The 17,867-nt window shown below is 40.8% G+C and overlaps 1 protein-coding gene across 5 annotated transcripts in view; it reads right to left on the minus strand.

Moving 5' to 3' along the window:
* Positions 1-17,867, minus strand: part of LOC145981614 (pleckstrin homology domain-containing family G member 5-like) — an 838,947-nt gene that overhangs the window by 318,848 nt on the left and 502,232 nt on the right. For all 5 annotated transcript variants that reach the window (XM_083114983.1, XM_083114985.1, XM_083114986.1 and 2 more), the window contains one exon: positions 10,425-10,536. In XM_083114983.1, the coding sequence (XP_082971109.1) occupies positions 10,425-10,536 (112 nt within the window). The remainder of the gene's footprint in view (positions 1-10,424; positions 10,537-17,867) is intronic.

Consider the following 17,867-nt stretch of genomic DNA (forward strand, 5'->3'; position numbering starts at 1 on the left):
TCATTCTAGAAAAGTAAATATGTACAAGACACAGAAAATACATTTCCGAACCTGACTTCGCGGCCCATCAAATGCCCCCTCGGGACCCAGTATTGGGTCGCGCCCCTTACGTTGAGAAACGATTATGTAAAGTCTCATCACCAGTCAACATACCTGGATCATGGCGGTTTCGTAGTAGTTCTCGAAGTTCCGGTCTGTTGACTCTGCCTTCGTATGTGTCACAGTAATTCGTTAGTCATTGTCATGGCGGGATAGTCAAGAGTCAGGCGGTTTGTCACTTACGACTGTCGAAAGTGAAGGGTATATATTGGAAGGATAGGCATTTGCCTAAGGTCAAGGAAAGAGTTTTACGAGTGGGTACTTTGAAATGAAGGATGGATGGATGCCACTGGAAGGAAGGGAAGTGGTGGCTGCAGCAGATTTATATGTAAACATATCTTCACATGACGCTAAAATATTTGCGAATCGTAGTGCGTAAGCTACAAAAATGCTATTTTTCCATACTTTTCAGGTTTTTAGCACATAGTTTACTAATTCAATTAATTTTTACATGCAATTTCCACATTGCAAACATTTTACAGTATATATTCGACATGCTACTACGCATTTCAACTTGTTTACCTCGGCCACGCCATCTCTCGGCCACTATTCACAGCGCAGGACGGTTATTTTTACGAAATCCTGTTTTCCTGCTGGTTGCTTCGGCGACAGAAGAAGAAATGCAAACAGAGCGAGAGAAGAATGAAGGCACAAAAACAAAGCGAGGAAGATAAATCGAAAGAGAATAGCAGAGTTAGGATAGAAAGCAGTGGCGAAGCGTGACATTTTTACGTCGTCATCTAAATTGATAATGATGATAACAGTGTTTGTACAGACGTGTGAAGTAGAGATGGCCAAATTCATTTTCTTCTACGTTGTATATGATCGTAAAACAAGGAAGACTAAACTATCTTAAATTCTACCCGAAAAATGGATAAATTGTTAAACGTCTCTCTCCGAAGTCCGGGTAGTAAAATTTCCGAATCGAGATTTTAAATTTTCCGGAATCCTGATGTTGTTGACCATCCCTGGTGTGAAAGTAAGATATGTTAGGGAAAAGGTTGTGTCTAAGTAAGTATGTCTGTCACCTCGAGAACAAAAATCTTGATCAGTCTTGTCATTCGTAAGCATAGTAAACACAAAACAACATTGAAGTACTTCGTGTTTTGTAAAGCAAGAACATTATTTTCAGAAAACGATATTTGAACCGCAGGATCAAAAGAAAGAAAAAATTGAAAAGGAGAAATACTGTGAAGGAAATACAATGGATCCAGAACTGCTTTCTCCCCCAGCTCTTTCTAGCACTAACCGTGGGGAAATTTATGCTTTTGCTTACTTATGATGTCACCGAAAGCCTGCCGTGTTTGTAAACAAGGGGGCTGAAAAAAGGCCTGTTATGACCAGACCTTCAAGAGCAGGGGAAAAGCGATCGAAGGACCTTGGATTCGCAGACCTGCTGCGATGAGTTGGCCCGCCTGACACCATTGCACTCAACAGGAAACGTAGCGGGACGGCTGGGCACGGGTGGTAGAATCCCCCAAACAAGGGGCAGCGGTAGGCCTAACGGATGATATTCAGCGAACAACTTCCCCACAATTCATTGCGCGAAAACACAACCACCACCATGATTCCGGTGAACGTTTCGGAGCGTGTTGGAATCACGTTTGATAAGCATTGCTCTCACAGCTTTTGTGGCAGTGATTCAAGGCACAAGTGTAACGATTATGCCAAATGTAGTCTCTCACATTTTGCTAAGACTTGTAACAAGGACCAGAGTATCTAAAAATATGTTATTTGCCACAAAACAACGTTGTATAAAGCTATGTAACATACGAAAAAATACAGGACTATGGAGCCTGTTTCTTATGGAATCAATCGGGCCAATCCGATAGTGCAGTGGCTAGTGCTATTCCCCTTGTAATCGAAGGATCAAAAATTCGATTCCTGATGACTATAATGTTTTAAAAAGAAAATTAAAGTGAATTGAAAATAAATTTTGTCTCGTGAAAATGATAATTTATAGAAATGTTCCGAGGCCCGTAACGTATATGTATTGAGACAGGCATAGAAGATATGCTGAAAAGTATATATGCAAATATACGCATACTGCGAACGCATCCGCTGATTGATAAGCAGTATTTGAAATTTTCTGTGCACATTTTTAGAGATCGTACTACAACCACACTAGTTGCAAAGCATGCGGATGGAAAGAGTAACACAAAAGTCATATAACGTTAGCCATAAACACAGTAATTGCCTTTCAAAGACGATTCATATTTCACCCCGGATGGGAAAAATCACGCCATCTTAACCAAAGAAGAAACTGTATGAAGGTATGATGACAATGACACACACACATACGCAACGCATTAATTCACCAAACGGAAACTTCATTTGAAAATATACAGGGTGTCCACAAAGTCCTGCTACCATTACAATGAAACATACTGTAGCTCCTAAACTATATGAGCTAAAGACATGCGGTTTTTTGCAACGTGTTCTACAGCTCTCAAAGTTTTAATAAGTACCGGTTTTTTATTATTATTATTATAACACCAGGAGTTAAACAGGGAGATATACTATCACCATATCTATTTATAATCTTATTAGATGAAGTAATAAAGAAATGCCATATAAAAACGAAACAATTTCATGTAGGATACTGGAATATGAAATCAATTAAACTAACAGAGCTCATATACGCTGATGATATTATACTAATAGCTAATACACAGGCTAGTTTACAATATAACCTAAATATTCTTAATGAAGAATTAAAGAAAAAGAATATGGAAATAAATACAGAGAAAACTAAAACAATGATAATTAGCAGAGAAAAGACAAACCATCAGATAAAACTGAATAACAAACCTTTAGAACAAGTGACAAATTTCAAGTGTCTTGGAGTAATTATAAACAGTCAAGGAAAAGAAGAGGAAGAAATAAGAGATAGAATCATGAAGACAGGAAAGCTATATCAAATGATAAATAGAGGATTTATAGGCAAAAAAAAAATATCTACCCAAACAAAATTCACTGTATATAAAACAATTTATATACCAACACTTACATATAGCAGTGAAAATTTGAAAATGACTGGAAAACACCTGCAAAGTGTACAAACAATGGAAATGAGGTACCTTCGAAGAATAAGTGGAAAAACCAGGAAAGATCGGATAAGGAATCAAACCATTCGGCAATCTTTAAATGCTCAGCCACTACAAGAAACAGTTGAACGTAATCAACTCAGATGGTTCGGCCATTTGAGCAGAATGAGTGAGAGGAGACTGCCAAAGCAGATATGGGAAGCACGTCCACAAGGAACAAGACCAAAAGGAAGACCAAGAAAGACATGGAATATGAGTGTCAAAGAGATTTTGGAGAAACGAAGCATAAGATGGAAAGAGGCACAGGAAAAGGCGATGGACAGAAACGTCTGGAGAGCTCTCTGTAATCCCTCGACACCGGCAGGTAGAAGAGGACGCGACTAAGTAAGTAAGTAGGTATTTTATTATTTTTGTTTTTGCAGATTATGTTGTGAGGGATTTTTTAGATACACATTGGCAACCGCGCTCCCCTGATATAACCCCCTTGGATTTTTCCTTTGGGAGTAAGTCAAGGATCGTGTCTACGAAACCACTGTTCCAGATCTTCTCACATTTCGTACACGGATTGCAAAGGTTCTCGAATAGGTTGATGCTGCTATGCTGCAGCGTGTATGGATGGAGATCGAATACTGTCTCGACGTCCTGAGGGCAACTAACGGGGCGCACGTGGAGTGTTGTAATTGTAAATAAAACTTTGAGAGTTGTAGAACACGTTGCAAAAACTGCATGTATTTATCTCATATAGTTTAGGAGTTACGTTTCATTGTAACGGTAGCAGTACTTTGTGGACACGCTGTACAATAATACAATTTAAAATGTTAAAAACCGGGTCATTTTCATGCACGCAGCATTTGCCTCGCTTCACGCTTGCCGGACTGAGTGCCGGACGATGCGGTTCTGGCGAGATTTCCCATCATGCTCTGCGCCGCTGACGTCACATTGATTATCGTCCATTGGCTGTTTGACCGCAAGTTTAGTCGTAGGAAAACGCGGCAACAGCGAGTCACTGCAATAAAGGTGGACTTGGTTGGTCTGCATTCTGTTCGATTTGTACAGGGTGGCCCAAGAAAGGTAACCGAACACTTCGGTTACCTTTTTTGGGCCACCCTGTATATTCCGTTTTTTTTTTAAAAAAAATATATTATAAATATATATCGACACTACATGCGGTATTCTAACGTTGTCAACGACAGAGATTGCAAACTCAAGCTTCCGCGGTGAAATCCATTGCGTATTTCATAACTATACTCTGTCCCGGCTGTATCCGGAGCAAGGGTACACATAGCGGCAGAAAAGAGGAGGAAATCGAGTGGGTAGAGCGACGCGTACACGCTGCTGCGAAGGCTGGCAACTAATCTCTTTTCCCCCTCCACGCAATCCCGTTCCTCTCACTGTTCATTGGTGGAGCCGTCTCGCGTCACTACTAGCGCAGTGACTTGTTTTCGAGATACTTGGGACAGGGTATACGCTCTTTACTGCATGCGATATTGAACGGAGCTTCGGTCAATATGAATCTGTCTTTAGGGATAAGAGAAGAAAATTCGCGTGTCTCCGCTTAAAGAAAGTTTGTTATTCCATTATTTTGGTTAAAAAAAACAACTAAAGACACTGGAAGTTCCTGAATAGCAGTAGCGTACGCAGGATTTCATCAAGGGGGGTGTTATCTCGAAAACTTTCTACAAATTCACATTACCATTGTTTTATTATACTTTAATTAATAATAATAATAATAAATTAATTAATAATTCTTATAATTAATTAATTAGTTTAATTACTACTAATGCAGCTGCTATTTATGAAAGAAATAGAACAAAATTACAATTCTTTTGTTTCAAAATAATTGTCTAGTCAACGGTTATTTGTATATGATAAGTGAGACATTTTAAGTGTGAAGAAAATCCATAAAAACAAGCAAATATATTAAATTTATTGAAATAATCGAAATATGAAACTCATTCAAGGAGCCGCGCTGGTCTAGTCTGACAACTTCGTGGGATATCCGGGTTCGATTCCCGGAATTGGTTGGAATTTATCCAGCCTTGTCTCCGCACCCAGCCTATGGGTATCTGAGAGCAACCTTGGGGGATGAAGGCTGCCGGAGCATGGTGCTGATCACATCACCTGCAAAATAGTTCGAGATCAAGAATCTTTGGGGCCCACCACACCACTATGTGTGACTTCATGGCACGGTGCTATATACACGGGGGAATTTACATTACCTTTACCTATGGAACTCACCAAGGGTGATGATGAAGCGCGAGAATACATGTTGCTAAATTCCACTGAGTCTATGTTTTCGTTGTAAAGTAAGTTTATAGACATTCCAACACATTTATCCCTTCTAGGTGATTCACAAAAGACTTCTTCGACATTATTTAATGATGTGGATGTAGACTCAGCATCACTTGAGAGTTCACAAGGGGATGTGAAATCAGTACCGGGAAGAACGTTTGCAATAAGGACGAAGCAAGGAATTTTCACAATTCTCGCAAGAGTCACTGCGCGACTTTTTGCAAAAGAAAATTGCAAAATTGAACTTTGCGGCCGCTTAGATTGTGTTTGGAATGTTGTGTTTTTCTTCATGCTGCATGGAAATAATAATCCAAATTATTATTATTATTATTATTATTATTATTATTATTATTACTGTCGCAGATCTTTGACTGTGATAAATTAGCCATTTTTAATTTTTTCTACAGCATTTTCCATAATATTTCAAGAGCTCAAGGGGGGGGGTTTAAACCCGGTAACCCCCCCCCCCTTGCGTACGCCACTGCTGAATAGAAATACAGCTCCAAAGGGAACTCATGCATATGACGTCACGCAGATTGTCGATGACGTAGCTACCAGGACCGGCATATCGAGTTCATAATTACTCCACAGAGGAAGGCCGACCATCCCCCCATCTGGCGGAGCTCACGACAAACAGACAGACAAATAGCGCTTAATTAAATGTAAGAAAAGCGAAATGAGAAACCAGAAGCAGAGCTTAATGAAAGGAGATGCAGAAAGAGCAGACGGAAAAGAGAAGAACGGAAATCTCGTTAAAAAAGAATTTTCCAAGACGCGGAGGGGGAATTCTGTTTTTCTTACTCAGAATTCACATCTAGGGAAATGACACCCTCGTAGATATTTGCCAAGGAATGGTATAACCGCCAAAGCAAGGAAATTATGAGTGCATGTAAGTACGTACACACACATATCTAAATATATATACAGTAAAACCTGTCCATCTCGGAACATGATGGGATAACAACAAAATTTTCGGTCTTAACAGTTTTCCTTCTTATACAGGGTTGACTTTAAATACAGTACAGAGCGCTGCAGGAAATAACGGAAAGACAGATTTACATTTAGCATTACTTATAATGTAGAGTACTAATGCATGTACGTACATGAATAAAAATGCGATACAGTCGCAATCAGCATAGAAGAGATTACAATTATGTAACTACACAACATGTTGCTACACTTTTTACAGTATTGTAAGAACGTACAGTACGTACTTATGTATCTTTTCGAACCCGGGACCCCTGGCGTCGTAGCGCGATGTGCATGGAGGGAAAGAGAAAGATTGAAAGATGGAATAAGAGAGGTGAAGAAAGATTGAAGAAAAAAGAAATAAACAAAGAGAGATAACAATAAAAATAGAAAGATGACGAAAGAACAGAGGAGAAATAGACAAAGAAAGGTGGAGAAAGAGGGTAAGATATGAAAGAAAGAAACGGAATCGTAACAGCCATGAGCATTGTACCGTATTCTTTCATATCGACAATGTTACCGATAAGCGAGTGGCAACAGAGGCGTGTTCCACTTACAGTACTGCATTGTTTTCTTGCGAGCGAAAAAAATAAAGGAAGAAATTTCCGTCTTACTGAGAATAAAAACATCTCGTTGGTCTTTAAATGGTGTTCCGTTTCCGCCTTAAGCAGGTCATTTTCAGATATAAAAGGAACATAAATTAAGAGTATTTGAAAATAAAATACTCGGAAAATTTGGACCTAAAAGCGGTGAGAAGAGAGGTGAGTGGAGAAGGTTGCATAATTTAGAACTGCATATGTATTCCTGTTATTAGAATAATTAAATCAAGAAGCCTTAGTTAGGTAGGCAAGCAATGTGGCACGAATAGACGAGGAAAGAAGAGTTTACAGGATTCTTGTTGGGAAACCTGATGGTAAGAAACCTGTAGGAAGGCCAAAATGAAGACTGAGTGATAACGTTGAGATGGACCTAAAGGAAATCGGAAAGTATGGAAAAGATTGGATTGATCTTGCCCAGAATAGTGACACATGGAAGACTTGTGTTGCTGCAGTCGTAAACCTTTGGGTTTAAAAAAAACTAGAGTTAGTAGTTAGTTATTAGAAAATGCAAGAGTATGCTCTCGTTCGCAACAGGCTAAATTATCAAACTGAGTAAAGTGTACGAAATTCTTGCATTATTGTTAACAAAATGTTAACCAAATTCGTTCTGTCAATTTAAGCATATCTCTTTTTCTCATTGTTTGTGAGCTTTATGTAAGAATGGGGTGAAAACAGAAAAGGATATGAGTCATGAGGGGATAACAAGAGACACAGTTAGTGTTGCCCACGAGACGAGACTGGCCTGTCTCGTGGAGTCTCGTGGAAATGCTGTCTCGTCTCGAAAATATTCGTTTGTCTTATGACACATGGTCAATCTCGTCTCGTCTCGAATTTTTAAAAGCCTGTCCCGTCTCGTCTCGTGGGCAACACTAGACACAGTGGCCGAAGGCTGAGCAACAGACACAGAGAGAAAGATAGAGAGAGAGAATGAAAGAAAGACAGAAGCATAGTGAGAGAGAGAGAGAGAGAGAGAGAGAGAGAGAGAGATAGAAAGGGAAGCAGAGAGTGAAATAGAGAGAGAGAAAGGGAAGCAGAGAGTGAAATAGAGAGAGAGAAAGGGAAGCAGAGAATGAAAAAGAGAGAGAGAGAAAGGGGAGCAGAGAGAGTGAAAGAGAGAGAAAGGGAAGCAGAGAGTGAAAGAGAAAGAGAGAGAAAGGGAAGCAGAGAGTGAAAGAGAAAGAGAGAGAAAGGGAAGCAGAGAAGAGTGAAAGAGAAAGAAAGAAAGGGAAGCAGAGAAGAGTGAAAGATAGAGAGAGAAAGGGAAGCAGAGAGAGTGAAAGAGAGAGAAAGAGAAGCAGAAAGAGTGAAAGAGAAAGGGAAGCAGAGACAGTGAAAGCGAGACAGAGTGAAAGCGAGACAGAGTGAAAGAGAGACAGAGTGAAAGAGAGACAGAGTGAAAGAGAGACAGAGTGAAAGAGAGAGAAAGGGAAGCAGACAGAGTGAAAGAGAGAGAGAAAGGGAAGCAGAGAGAGTGACAGAGAGACAGAGTGAAAGAGAGAGAGAGAGAGAAAGGGAATCAGAGAAGAGAGAAAGAGAGAGAGAAAGGGAAGCAGAGAAAGTGAAAGAGAGAGAAAGGGAAGCAGAGAAGAGTGAAAGAGAGAGAGAAAAGGGAAGCAGAGAGAGTGAAAGAGAGAGAGAGAGAGAGAGAAAGCGAAGCAGAGAGAGTGAAAGAGAGAGAGAAAAGGGGAAGCAGAGAGAGTGAAAGTGAGAGAGTGAAAGTGAGAGAGAGAAAGGGAAGCAGAGAGTGAAAGAGAGAGAGAGAAAGGGAAGCAGAGAAGAGTGTGAGAGAGAGAGAGAGAAAGGGAAGCAGAGAGAGTGAAAGAGAGAGAGAAAGGGAAGCAGAGAGTGAAAGGTAATCAATACAATGCACTTCTTACTACATGTTTTAACTGGTACTTCGCAGAGCCATTTTTTCTCAAAATTCAGGTTTAGTCAAAATATATTTATGAGACTGACCAGTCAAACTCTTTGAAATTGTACTTTTTTACAGACTTTAGGAAAAAAAAATATTTCTCTCATGAGTCCGTTGTGCTGATGATAGTGAAAGTACTCTCAATATTTACCTGGAATAGCAAAAACAAATATTCAGAAATTGCTGTAACATGAAATGGTCCAAGAAGTTTCATCTTGGGTAGTTTTTAGTTCAATAACTTTGTTCTCTATACCCCATGATTTACAACCAAAATATTGAATAAGAATGGGAAACGCCTTGTTCCATCAGCATGTGGCGCCAAAAGTTCATTAATTACTTCCATTCTTGTTCTAGCTGGACAAACTTTTATTTATATTTGTGGGCAATGCCTGAATCAAAATAAATTTCACTATTGAGTTTGGAAGTGGAGTACATAGACTTGTAGCTTGCATCATTTCTCTCTTTCCAACTGAAATTTAATTTTCTTAATTAATATTATGTGACACTCAAAATGTAGGACATTTATGATATTTTTCAAATTTCTCCAGTACGCCGGAAGTAAAGCTAAAATATAGGAAATGTCCGGGAAGACCCGGACGTCTGGTAATCCTAGTCTGAGAGAGAGAGAGAGAGAGAGAGAGAGAGAGAGAAGAGAAAGGGTAAGAGACAGAGAAACGAAATGAGAGGGAGAAATAGAAAAGAGGCAGTGCGTGTTTTAGTTTTCTTTCTGGAAGCCCATTTTGTGCACACATAGGCTAATTGGGACTGGACCTACAGTTTAAAGTGGGATCTGTAATGCCCTGGGCATTACATTATAATTTTTTATTTAGTTGAAATATTGAGTTTGTTCGTTTCTAAATTTTGTAAATATTTATGATGTCATAGACAATGTGTCAGATGGACAAGTAGACTAACCTTTATGTGCCAACCTGGCACCATGTTACAATCTTAGAGATTCATCAACGACAGCAGATGTAACTATTTCCAATGTGTAAGTTCAAGTTCATTGATTGCTGTGAAGGAGTTCATAAAAATAATAAACCTTTAATTACGGTGAAATAGTAAGTATTGTTTTCCACATCCTGTGATTACTAGAGTATTTTGTTAAGGACATAAGGAACGAAGGGTGAATTCCTGAGCAGACTAAAAGGTACGTAACAGATCCGAACCACTATGTGCCTCCGTATTGAACTCGAAACCCCTTGATTACAAGGCGGCGACGTTACCACTACGTCATCAGGGAGGCCCATGACAGAGAGAGACAGATGGAGCCTAACCACTACAAAAACATTACGAGAACACCACGCAGCCTCAAGACCAAATCCAACTAAAATTTACAACAGATGAATTCATCCCACTACTCTCGCCTGGTCCCATACCATATTCCAGCTCAGTTCATCTCGGCCCAATGCTAGAACCTAACTGGATTGTACCCATTCCCCTGGAACTGTTGCAACTTACTTTCCGAACACTCCTCGTTCTTGAGACATCGTATCAGGTACTTACAAGTGAGGGAGAGCTTCATGTTCCCCTGTCTCCTGTTCCTCTTGCTCTACGTCAGACAGACAGTCGATATGTGACGGAAGAGAGACGGCGGAAGCTGATTGGCCAGCGAAATCTGAAATTACAAACAAAAAAAGAACTTGTTACGGATGTCATACAATGGCACAAAACACATTCAGCTGTCAGTTTTATAATAGCGAATGACAATGCTTAGCTGGTGGGAACGATATCGCGATATCGTCCAGGCGATATCAACTAGACGATATATCATCACGATATTTTGGCGATATATACCGTGCCGGCGATATATCGTCACGATATTTTGGCGATATATATCGTGTAGGCGATATATCGTCACTATATTTTGTTGATACATATCGTGTCGGCGATATATCGTCACGATATTTTAGCAATATAATCGTGTCGGCGATATATATCAGGTTGGCGATATATAGTCACGATATTTTAGAGATATATATCGTGTCGGCGATATATCGTCACGATATTTTAACTATATTATGTCATGTCGGCGATATATAGTCACGATATTTTGGCGATATATATCGTGTCGGCGATATATCGTCACGATATTTGGCGATATATATCGTGGAGACGCTATATCGCCGATATCACGGTACTGAAAAAATATCGTATCGTCCGTGACGATATATCGCGATATCAAATTTCCGATTTTGTCCAGCTCTAGATTCAAGCAGCAACTGGAACACGAACATCCTTATGCTTATGCAACCCGAATGACCTAAGAGTACGACACGGTCGCAGCCCTTTCAGGATAAACTATGCTCCACCCTACGTAAACTCTGAGTTTGACTTCCTTTCCATATGGGTGTGATGGCACCTTTGCATACACAATCAGGCGCAACGACATCAATTCGCATTGTATTACTCAACAATTACCTGGCCAACTGATCGATAAACAAGTTTGTGGAGGCGTTAACACAAAGACTTCAGGGCTCTACCCACAAACAATATATTAACTGATAATATACATATTTGACAGCAAATAAGCATAGTTGTATAGTACAAGAACATACCAAGGAGAAATATCATAACATTTTCTCTCGTGCTTTATTACAGGTATATACAGGGCGTTCGTCTTGGCTCTGGGCCGAGATATCGTGTTACATACCGCAGATGTACCAATAACCATAACGTCTCGCTTATTTACGCACATATCTCTAGCATGTAGACAATTATATATATATTGCATAACGAGTGTTATAAGAGTTTTTCACGTGCTTTCTCGCTCCAGAGCAACAACGAAAGCACTGTACTAGGGCAGAAGCTGATACCAATTTGAATCGGACCGATACCCTTGCCGATATCCACCGATACAGAGGCTTGAAAATTGGAACACCAACAATCAAAATATTGAGTCATAATACTCCAATTATAAGCATGAATTTACCTGAGTTTTGTTTTTAAGACATTCAGAAATTACATCAGGAATATAAACAAATACGGGTTATACTGATCGCAGGCCCAAATTGGCGGCTACATAGCTCCATCTGTCCACCAATCGCAGGTGTGTGCCTCGATGAGCGCCAACAACCTCAGTTGTGAAGGAAAATCTGTAGGGGTAGCATCACTCTCCCGTTACAACATTGCCAAGCGTAAGTCTGTTTTGTCAGTTGTTTTTATAAGCTTGTTTGTATAGTATTTGGGTATTTTGTGTATTATTTTTCCGTGCTTTGTGTACTATTGTACGATTTTTATCCAGCAACGGCGCTGATCAACTCTCTCTGGTTTCACAGTACGTTTGGCAACATTCTGTGTATCCCACGCTTATTTGTTTCGTCCCGCCAGCAACGTTCGGGTGCACTGTGACACGAAAATGCCCGATGTTAGTCGAGGAGATACGAAAATCCCCGATGTCAGTCGAAGAGATACGAAAATCCCCGATGTCAGTCGAAGAGATACGAAAATGCCCGATGTCAATCGAAGAGATTTCAACTGATCGCTGATTCGTTTCCCAGCCGCCAGATGGAAATGCGAGCGTTATAAGTAATCGCAAAATACAGTTGTTGTTTTTTTTGCGTAAAGTTTGTACAAAATCAATGCATAACTTTCAGGATAATTGGACACTGTGAAAGTGTCGTATGGCATTTTTGCGGAACCCGCGAACAATCAAACCGCCTGCAATGTTGTACGAGGGCAAGTCAAAAATTGTCCGCACTTTTGCCATAACTTTCTTTAGGTTGGCCACACTGCCTTCAGCGCTCGCGTGGTAAAACGTGGTACTCATGTGTTTACGTGGTCGAGGTTTCGTATTAATCACTACATTTTCATTTCTTTGGTAACTGAGTAAAAATGGCCGCTCTGCTAGCAGTGTGCACCAAATAAGAACAGATTCAGTGGTCAGATTTCTCTGGTCTGAAGGTGTGTCAAGAGTTGAAATTCATCGCAGGCTTTCAGTACAATATGGGGACAGCGCTCTACCGCGTAGAAGTGTGTATGAGTGGATCGAGAGGTATAAAAATGGCCGGACAAGCGCCAAGCACGAAGCGGGAGCAGGAAGCTCATCAGCTTTGTCCGGACATTTTTAAACCTCTCGATCCACTCATACACACTTCTACGCGGTAGAACGCTGTCTCCGTATTGTACTGAAAGCCTGCGATGAATTTCAGCTCCTGAAACACCTTCAGACAAGAGAAATCGCATCATCTGTTCTTTTTTGGTGCACACTGCCAGCGGAGCGGCCATATTTACTGTTACAAAAGAAAATAAAACGGAGCGATTAAGAACAAACCTCGGCTACGTAACCACATGAGAATCCCCTTTCACCACGCGAGCGCTGAAGCCAGTGTGGCCAACCTAAAGAAAGTTATTGCGAAAGTGCGGATAATTTTTGACTTGCCCTCGTATATTGTATTCGGTTTTGACGAAATCGTGTTAACAGTGTAGGCGCTGCATAATAGACACATATGCACGTTGTAGTGCATTGTTTATATTACAGTTTTTCTTCACTTCATCGCGGGAATGATAAAACTGCCATGAACCAGAGGAAAGTGGTGTCCTGATTTTAGAATTCATCTAAGCACAGCCTCGCTTAAGGGACCCCAAAAAACTTATGGGAAAGTTTCTTAGTTTCACCGCAATGCAAGAAGGACCAAATTGAACGTAAACATACGGGGAAAACGAACTTAAGAGCCTTGAAACTTTAAGTAGACAGGTGAAGTAAACATCGAATGTTTCCCGTAAGACAAAACACTGGAGACGAGGTGAAAGGTAAAGCTTGAGGCGAGAAATCAAAAGACGAAAAACCCTGGACGCTTTGTTAAAAGACAAGGCTCGTAAACCCTCGCTAAATCCGATCCGAAAACAATCATAAAAACGCCCCAACAGCGCAATTTTCGGCAGCCGATGCGAGATTATTTTAGCAGGGGCATTAAAACTTTACAAGCTTTTCTTTCCTTTTTAATTGGCGAATTTGGAGAACGAAAGGAACAAGTTGGAAGATTTACCGAGGGAAATATTGACTCATGGTTCTTCTTCCGGCTCGTTTTAGTGTTTCCGCATGGATTCTCCAACAGGGTGATTCCAAAGTCGCGCGACCTAAATTTTGATCGTAACATGTAGATGTAGAGCACTGCATGTAACATATCTCGCTCGCTCGTACCTCTTCGAGTGTCCCGCCCTCGAACTTATACGGTGGAATATCATTTTAATGTGACAATAATCTTATGTAAAATATTCACCCTGGCAGTTTCAGCCAGGGTTGTTAAAGGTCCAGGAATTTTAAATAAACTTAATTCCGGTCCAGGAGAGAAAATCGGCAAGCTCAAACGGGTTCTGGACCGTAAAGAACCTTTTTATCTGTAAAGTATTCGAATTCGGTCCAGGAACCGTTTTTTCGAACTAAATTTAAATATGGTACAGGCATAGGAGCCGACTCTATAGGGCTTGGAGGGGCTCGAGCCCCCCCAATGTTAACGATGTGTGGCAGAGCCCCCCTAATAATTTTGCTTAAGAGGATCTAATGTATTATTTTGCTGCTCTTGTAAAGTTTACTCTGAATTGTGCCACATGAACTTAACTTTAAATACACATTTGAAATGTTCTAGACCATCAATTTGGGGGCTGAGACCGCTAAACCATCAACTTTAGGGGGGGGGGGGGCTATGACCAGAGACAGCAAAACACATGACTTGTTACTATATACTAAGTATATAATTGAGTATTATTAACATTTTTACTAAAAATAATTTCAAAGGAAGATGTGCATGAACTAGGGTAGTGGATGAGACGTTCGGGCTACAAATGGCTCTCAAATGACATTCAGAACGACATCATTGATATATTAGGGAGATCTGTTTTGCGCTCCGTGTTAGCAGATGTTAAAAGTCGGGAATATTTTGCTATTATGGTTGACGAAACTTGTAACATATCCATCTGTGGACAGTTAATATTCTGCATTCGAACTGTGAATAAAAATTTTGATATTTTTTGAGGAATTCATGGGCTTTTATGAGATTCCAAACACTGAGGCCAAAACTTAAAACAGGGAGAGAGTGAGTCATTCATTAATTTATTTCAGTGATCAGAGCCCCTCCAATAATTTTGGCAAGTCGGCGCCCCTGGGTACAGGAACCTTTTTTCAGACAATTTAAATTCGGTCCAGGAACATTCTTCCGGTTCAATTTAAATACGGTCCAGAGACTTTTCTCGGATCAGTTTAAATTCGGTCCAGGAACATTTTTTCAATGATACACTACGCAACTTGGACCGAATTTAAATTGTGCGAGGAAAAAGATTCCGGTCCTGCAGCTGAACCCAATAGAACTCATTCAACAACCCTGGTTTCAGCCCAAAATCATCCATTTCATTTTCATACATTACTGTATTGGTAAGATAGACTGAAATACAGTTTAACATGAAGATGCTGACTATGTTCACCTAAGTTTCAATTTCACTGCGTCTTTCATTTCATGATCCATATTTGAGGCCGAACTGCTACAGACAATGTACGGTTATACGTGTACTAGTGAGTTTCGAGTGTATGCCGCTCGTTTTTCAAGTTCGAGCGTTATTCGCTCGAGCGAAGCATCTCTCGATTCCGTACGCTATCTAGCGTCGTACGGGCGAACTATTTGGCGCCCGAGCGAAATCCTCTTCCTGCAGCACACTATACGTCGTACGGTTATAGAAGCGATATGGGGCGGGGCCACGCAGAGCGTGTCCTTGGCGACCAGCCAATGGCAGGAGTGCAACGCTGTACAGTTAGGAAACTGTGGCGCGCAAGTTAAACGCCGTGTTCTGTATTTTTCTTGTGCGAAAGAAGTTTTCATAAAACTCGCTACTTTAAGGTTCATCATAAGACGGGGCAAAACATTGTGAACCTGACTGTCCAAGTCCCTCAAATTTCCGTCGCCTACAGCCGGAGGTAGTGTTTCTCGAAGAGACACTGGGAAACAACACGTCTCAACACACACACATTTTTCTTGAGGTTTTCGTTGCCACCGTGTTGACAGCTGAGTTCTATCTTGGGAAAACAATGTGTGTTAAATTCGCTTCAATTGTCGTGGGCGTTCTCCAACATTGCGAGTCTGAGTCAGTATGATTTCGTATATGCTGCAGTGATATATTATAATCCTGTATAGATTCACTATATTATTCCACCGGACTCATATATACTCTGTATGCAATATAGTTGAATATTGGACACAACATTCCCTGCCTTTCCCTTCCATTAGCAGTTACTTTGGCAACAGCGCAATAGCTCTGGCTGCCTATTGGCTGATCTCATGTTCCTTCTAAAAGCGTACACCGTATAGTGTAAAGCTTCAGAGATGTACACAAGATTTCTAGTTACTTCAGATCTCAAGGTATTGATTGATTGATTCATTTGGTTTATTTTACTTCCCTTTTCCGCGACTTTTGGCTAATCGCGACAATGAGGCTGAGTGATATGATGACATTGATGAAGGGACATTTACAAACAATACTATTTCCAAGCCGGGATTCGAATCATAGACCTCTGCGGTCGTAGCAGCTGTATTAGAGCATGTGACTACACACATCAGCACTCTTTTGCGGTATCGCATTCCTATCCATAACTCAGGGCCTCCCCCTTGGCGCAGTGGTAGCGTCTTTGCCTTGTAATCAAGGGGTCCAGGGTTCGATACTCGGTGGAGGCACAAGTGGTTCGGATCCCACTTTAAACTGTAGGTCCAGTCCCGATTAGCCTTACTGTGCATAAAGTGGACTTAAAACAGCAACTCAACTATCCATAACTCAAAGGAATTTTAGAGCTTTGACATTTTGATATTCCCGTTTTACTCATACCGTTTTGATTGGCTCTTTTATTCGCGGTTTGTAACCAACCCACAGAAGCTTGATTTTTTCCCCTCCCGCTGCCCATCGGCGGCTGGACCTACCAAAGGGCACGGTGACCTTTAAGGTAGAGGTTATTCGCAATAAGGCACGACGGTGACCGACTTTTCCACACGTTTTCAGAGCTTTCCGGGAAGGCTCGACGCAAAACACGGTTGTGATTTCATCACTGTGATTCGTCGATCACCATCACAACTTTGTGACCGAGATCCTTCTTGTATTGGGTTGATGCATAAATTCGTAGCGTTTTACTTCACCGTGGCAAAAGATTTTCATTAGATACTCATCGAGATGAACAAATGACAGGAATTAATCAGTCCGTCATTGTCTATTACTCTCTACCAACGCTGGAGCAGTTATTCGATTCCACGCCTGAGGAAATCGGCTGACTTGGGGTTAAGGACGCAGTCAAGACAAGTTTGAAGATAATTTTCGTTACCAAAGGAGTTTCCTTGAAGATTGGTCGATTGAGAGCTGAAAAGGTGGAAATCAAGGGAGCAATATCTGGGGGGTAAGGAGGATAGCAGATTTTTCATGTTAGCGGAATGTGAGCGTGCATTATCGTGTTGCAGTAGCACTCGATGCAGTCTTCCTGGCACTTAGCGTGCGGTATACTGAACCTTTTCCATGGAATGCATATGTGACACGATGGTTGTTCATCACGTTTCGACTGACGTGGATCATTGTGGATTAAAGTGTTTAAACGATCTTCATTAACGGTCGTATCTTCCTGAACGTAGAGAATCACCCAAGTCAAAATTGCTCTCTTTAAAATGACAAAACGATTGTCTTGCCCTGATTTCTCCGTTGACATTCTCCCCGAACAAGGGACAAATGTTTCGAACCGCCTCCGCTGCCTTTGCCTGTTAAACTCAGACAGAAGAATATGACGAAGTGTTAGTTTTTTTTCCGCTTGACACTTATTGTTCTTTAGTCCACAAATAACATCGTCTTCCTTCAAATCAGCAAAATTCAATGCGTATTCACAAGCACAACAGTGGCACTCCAATTGATGAACGTTCCTACCACTGCGGGGTGTAAGTTGACAAACTCACGCAGTGATAAGAACTGAGGAAAATTCTAACTATAGGA

The sequence above is a fragment of the Lepisma saccharinum genome, chromosome 29 (assembly GCF_977018435.1).
Source record: "Lepisma saccharinum chromosome 29, izLepSacc3.1, whole genome shotgun sequence".
NCBI classification, from domain to species: domain Eukaryota; kingdom Metazoa; phylum Arthropoda; class Insecta; order Zygentoma; family Lepismatidae; genus Lepisma; species Lepisma saccharinum.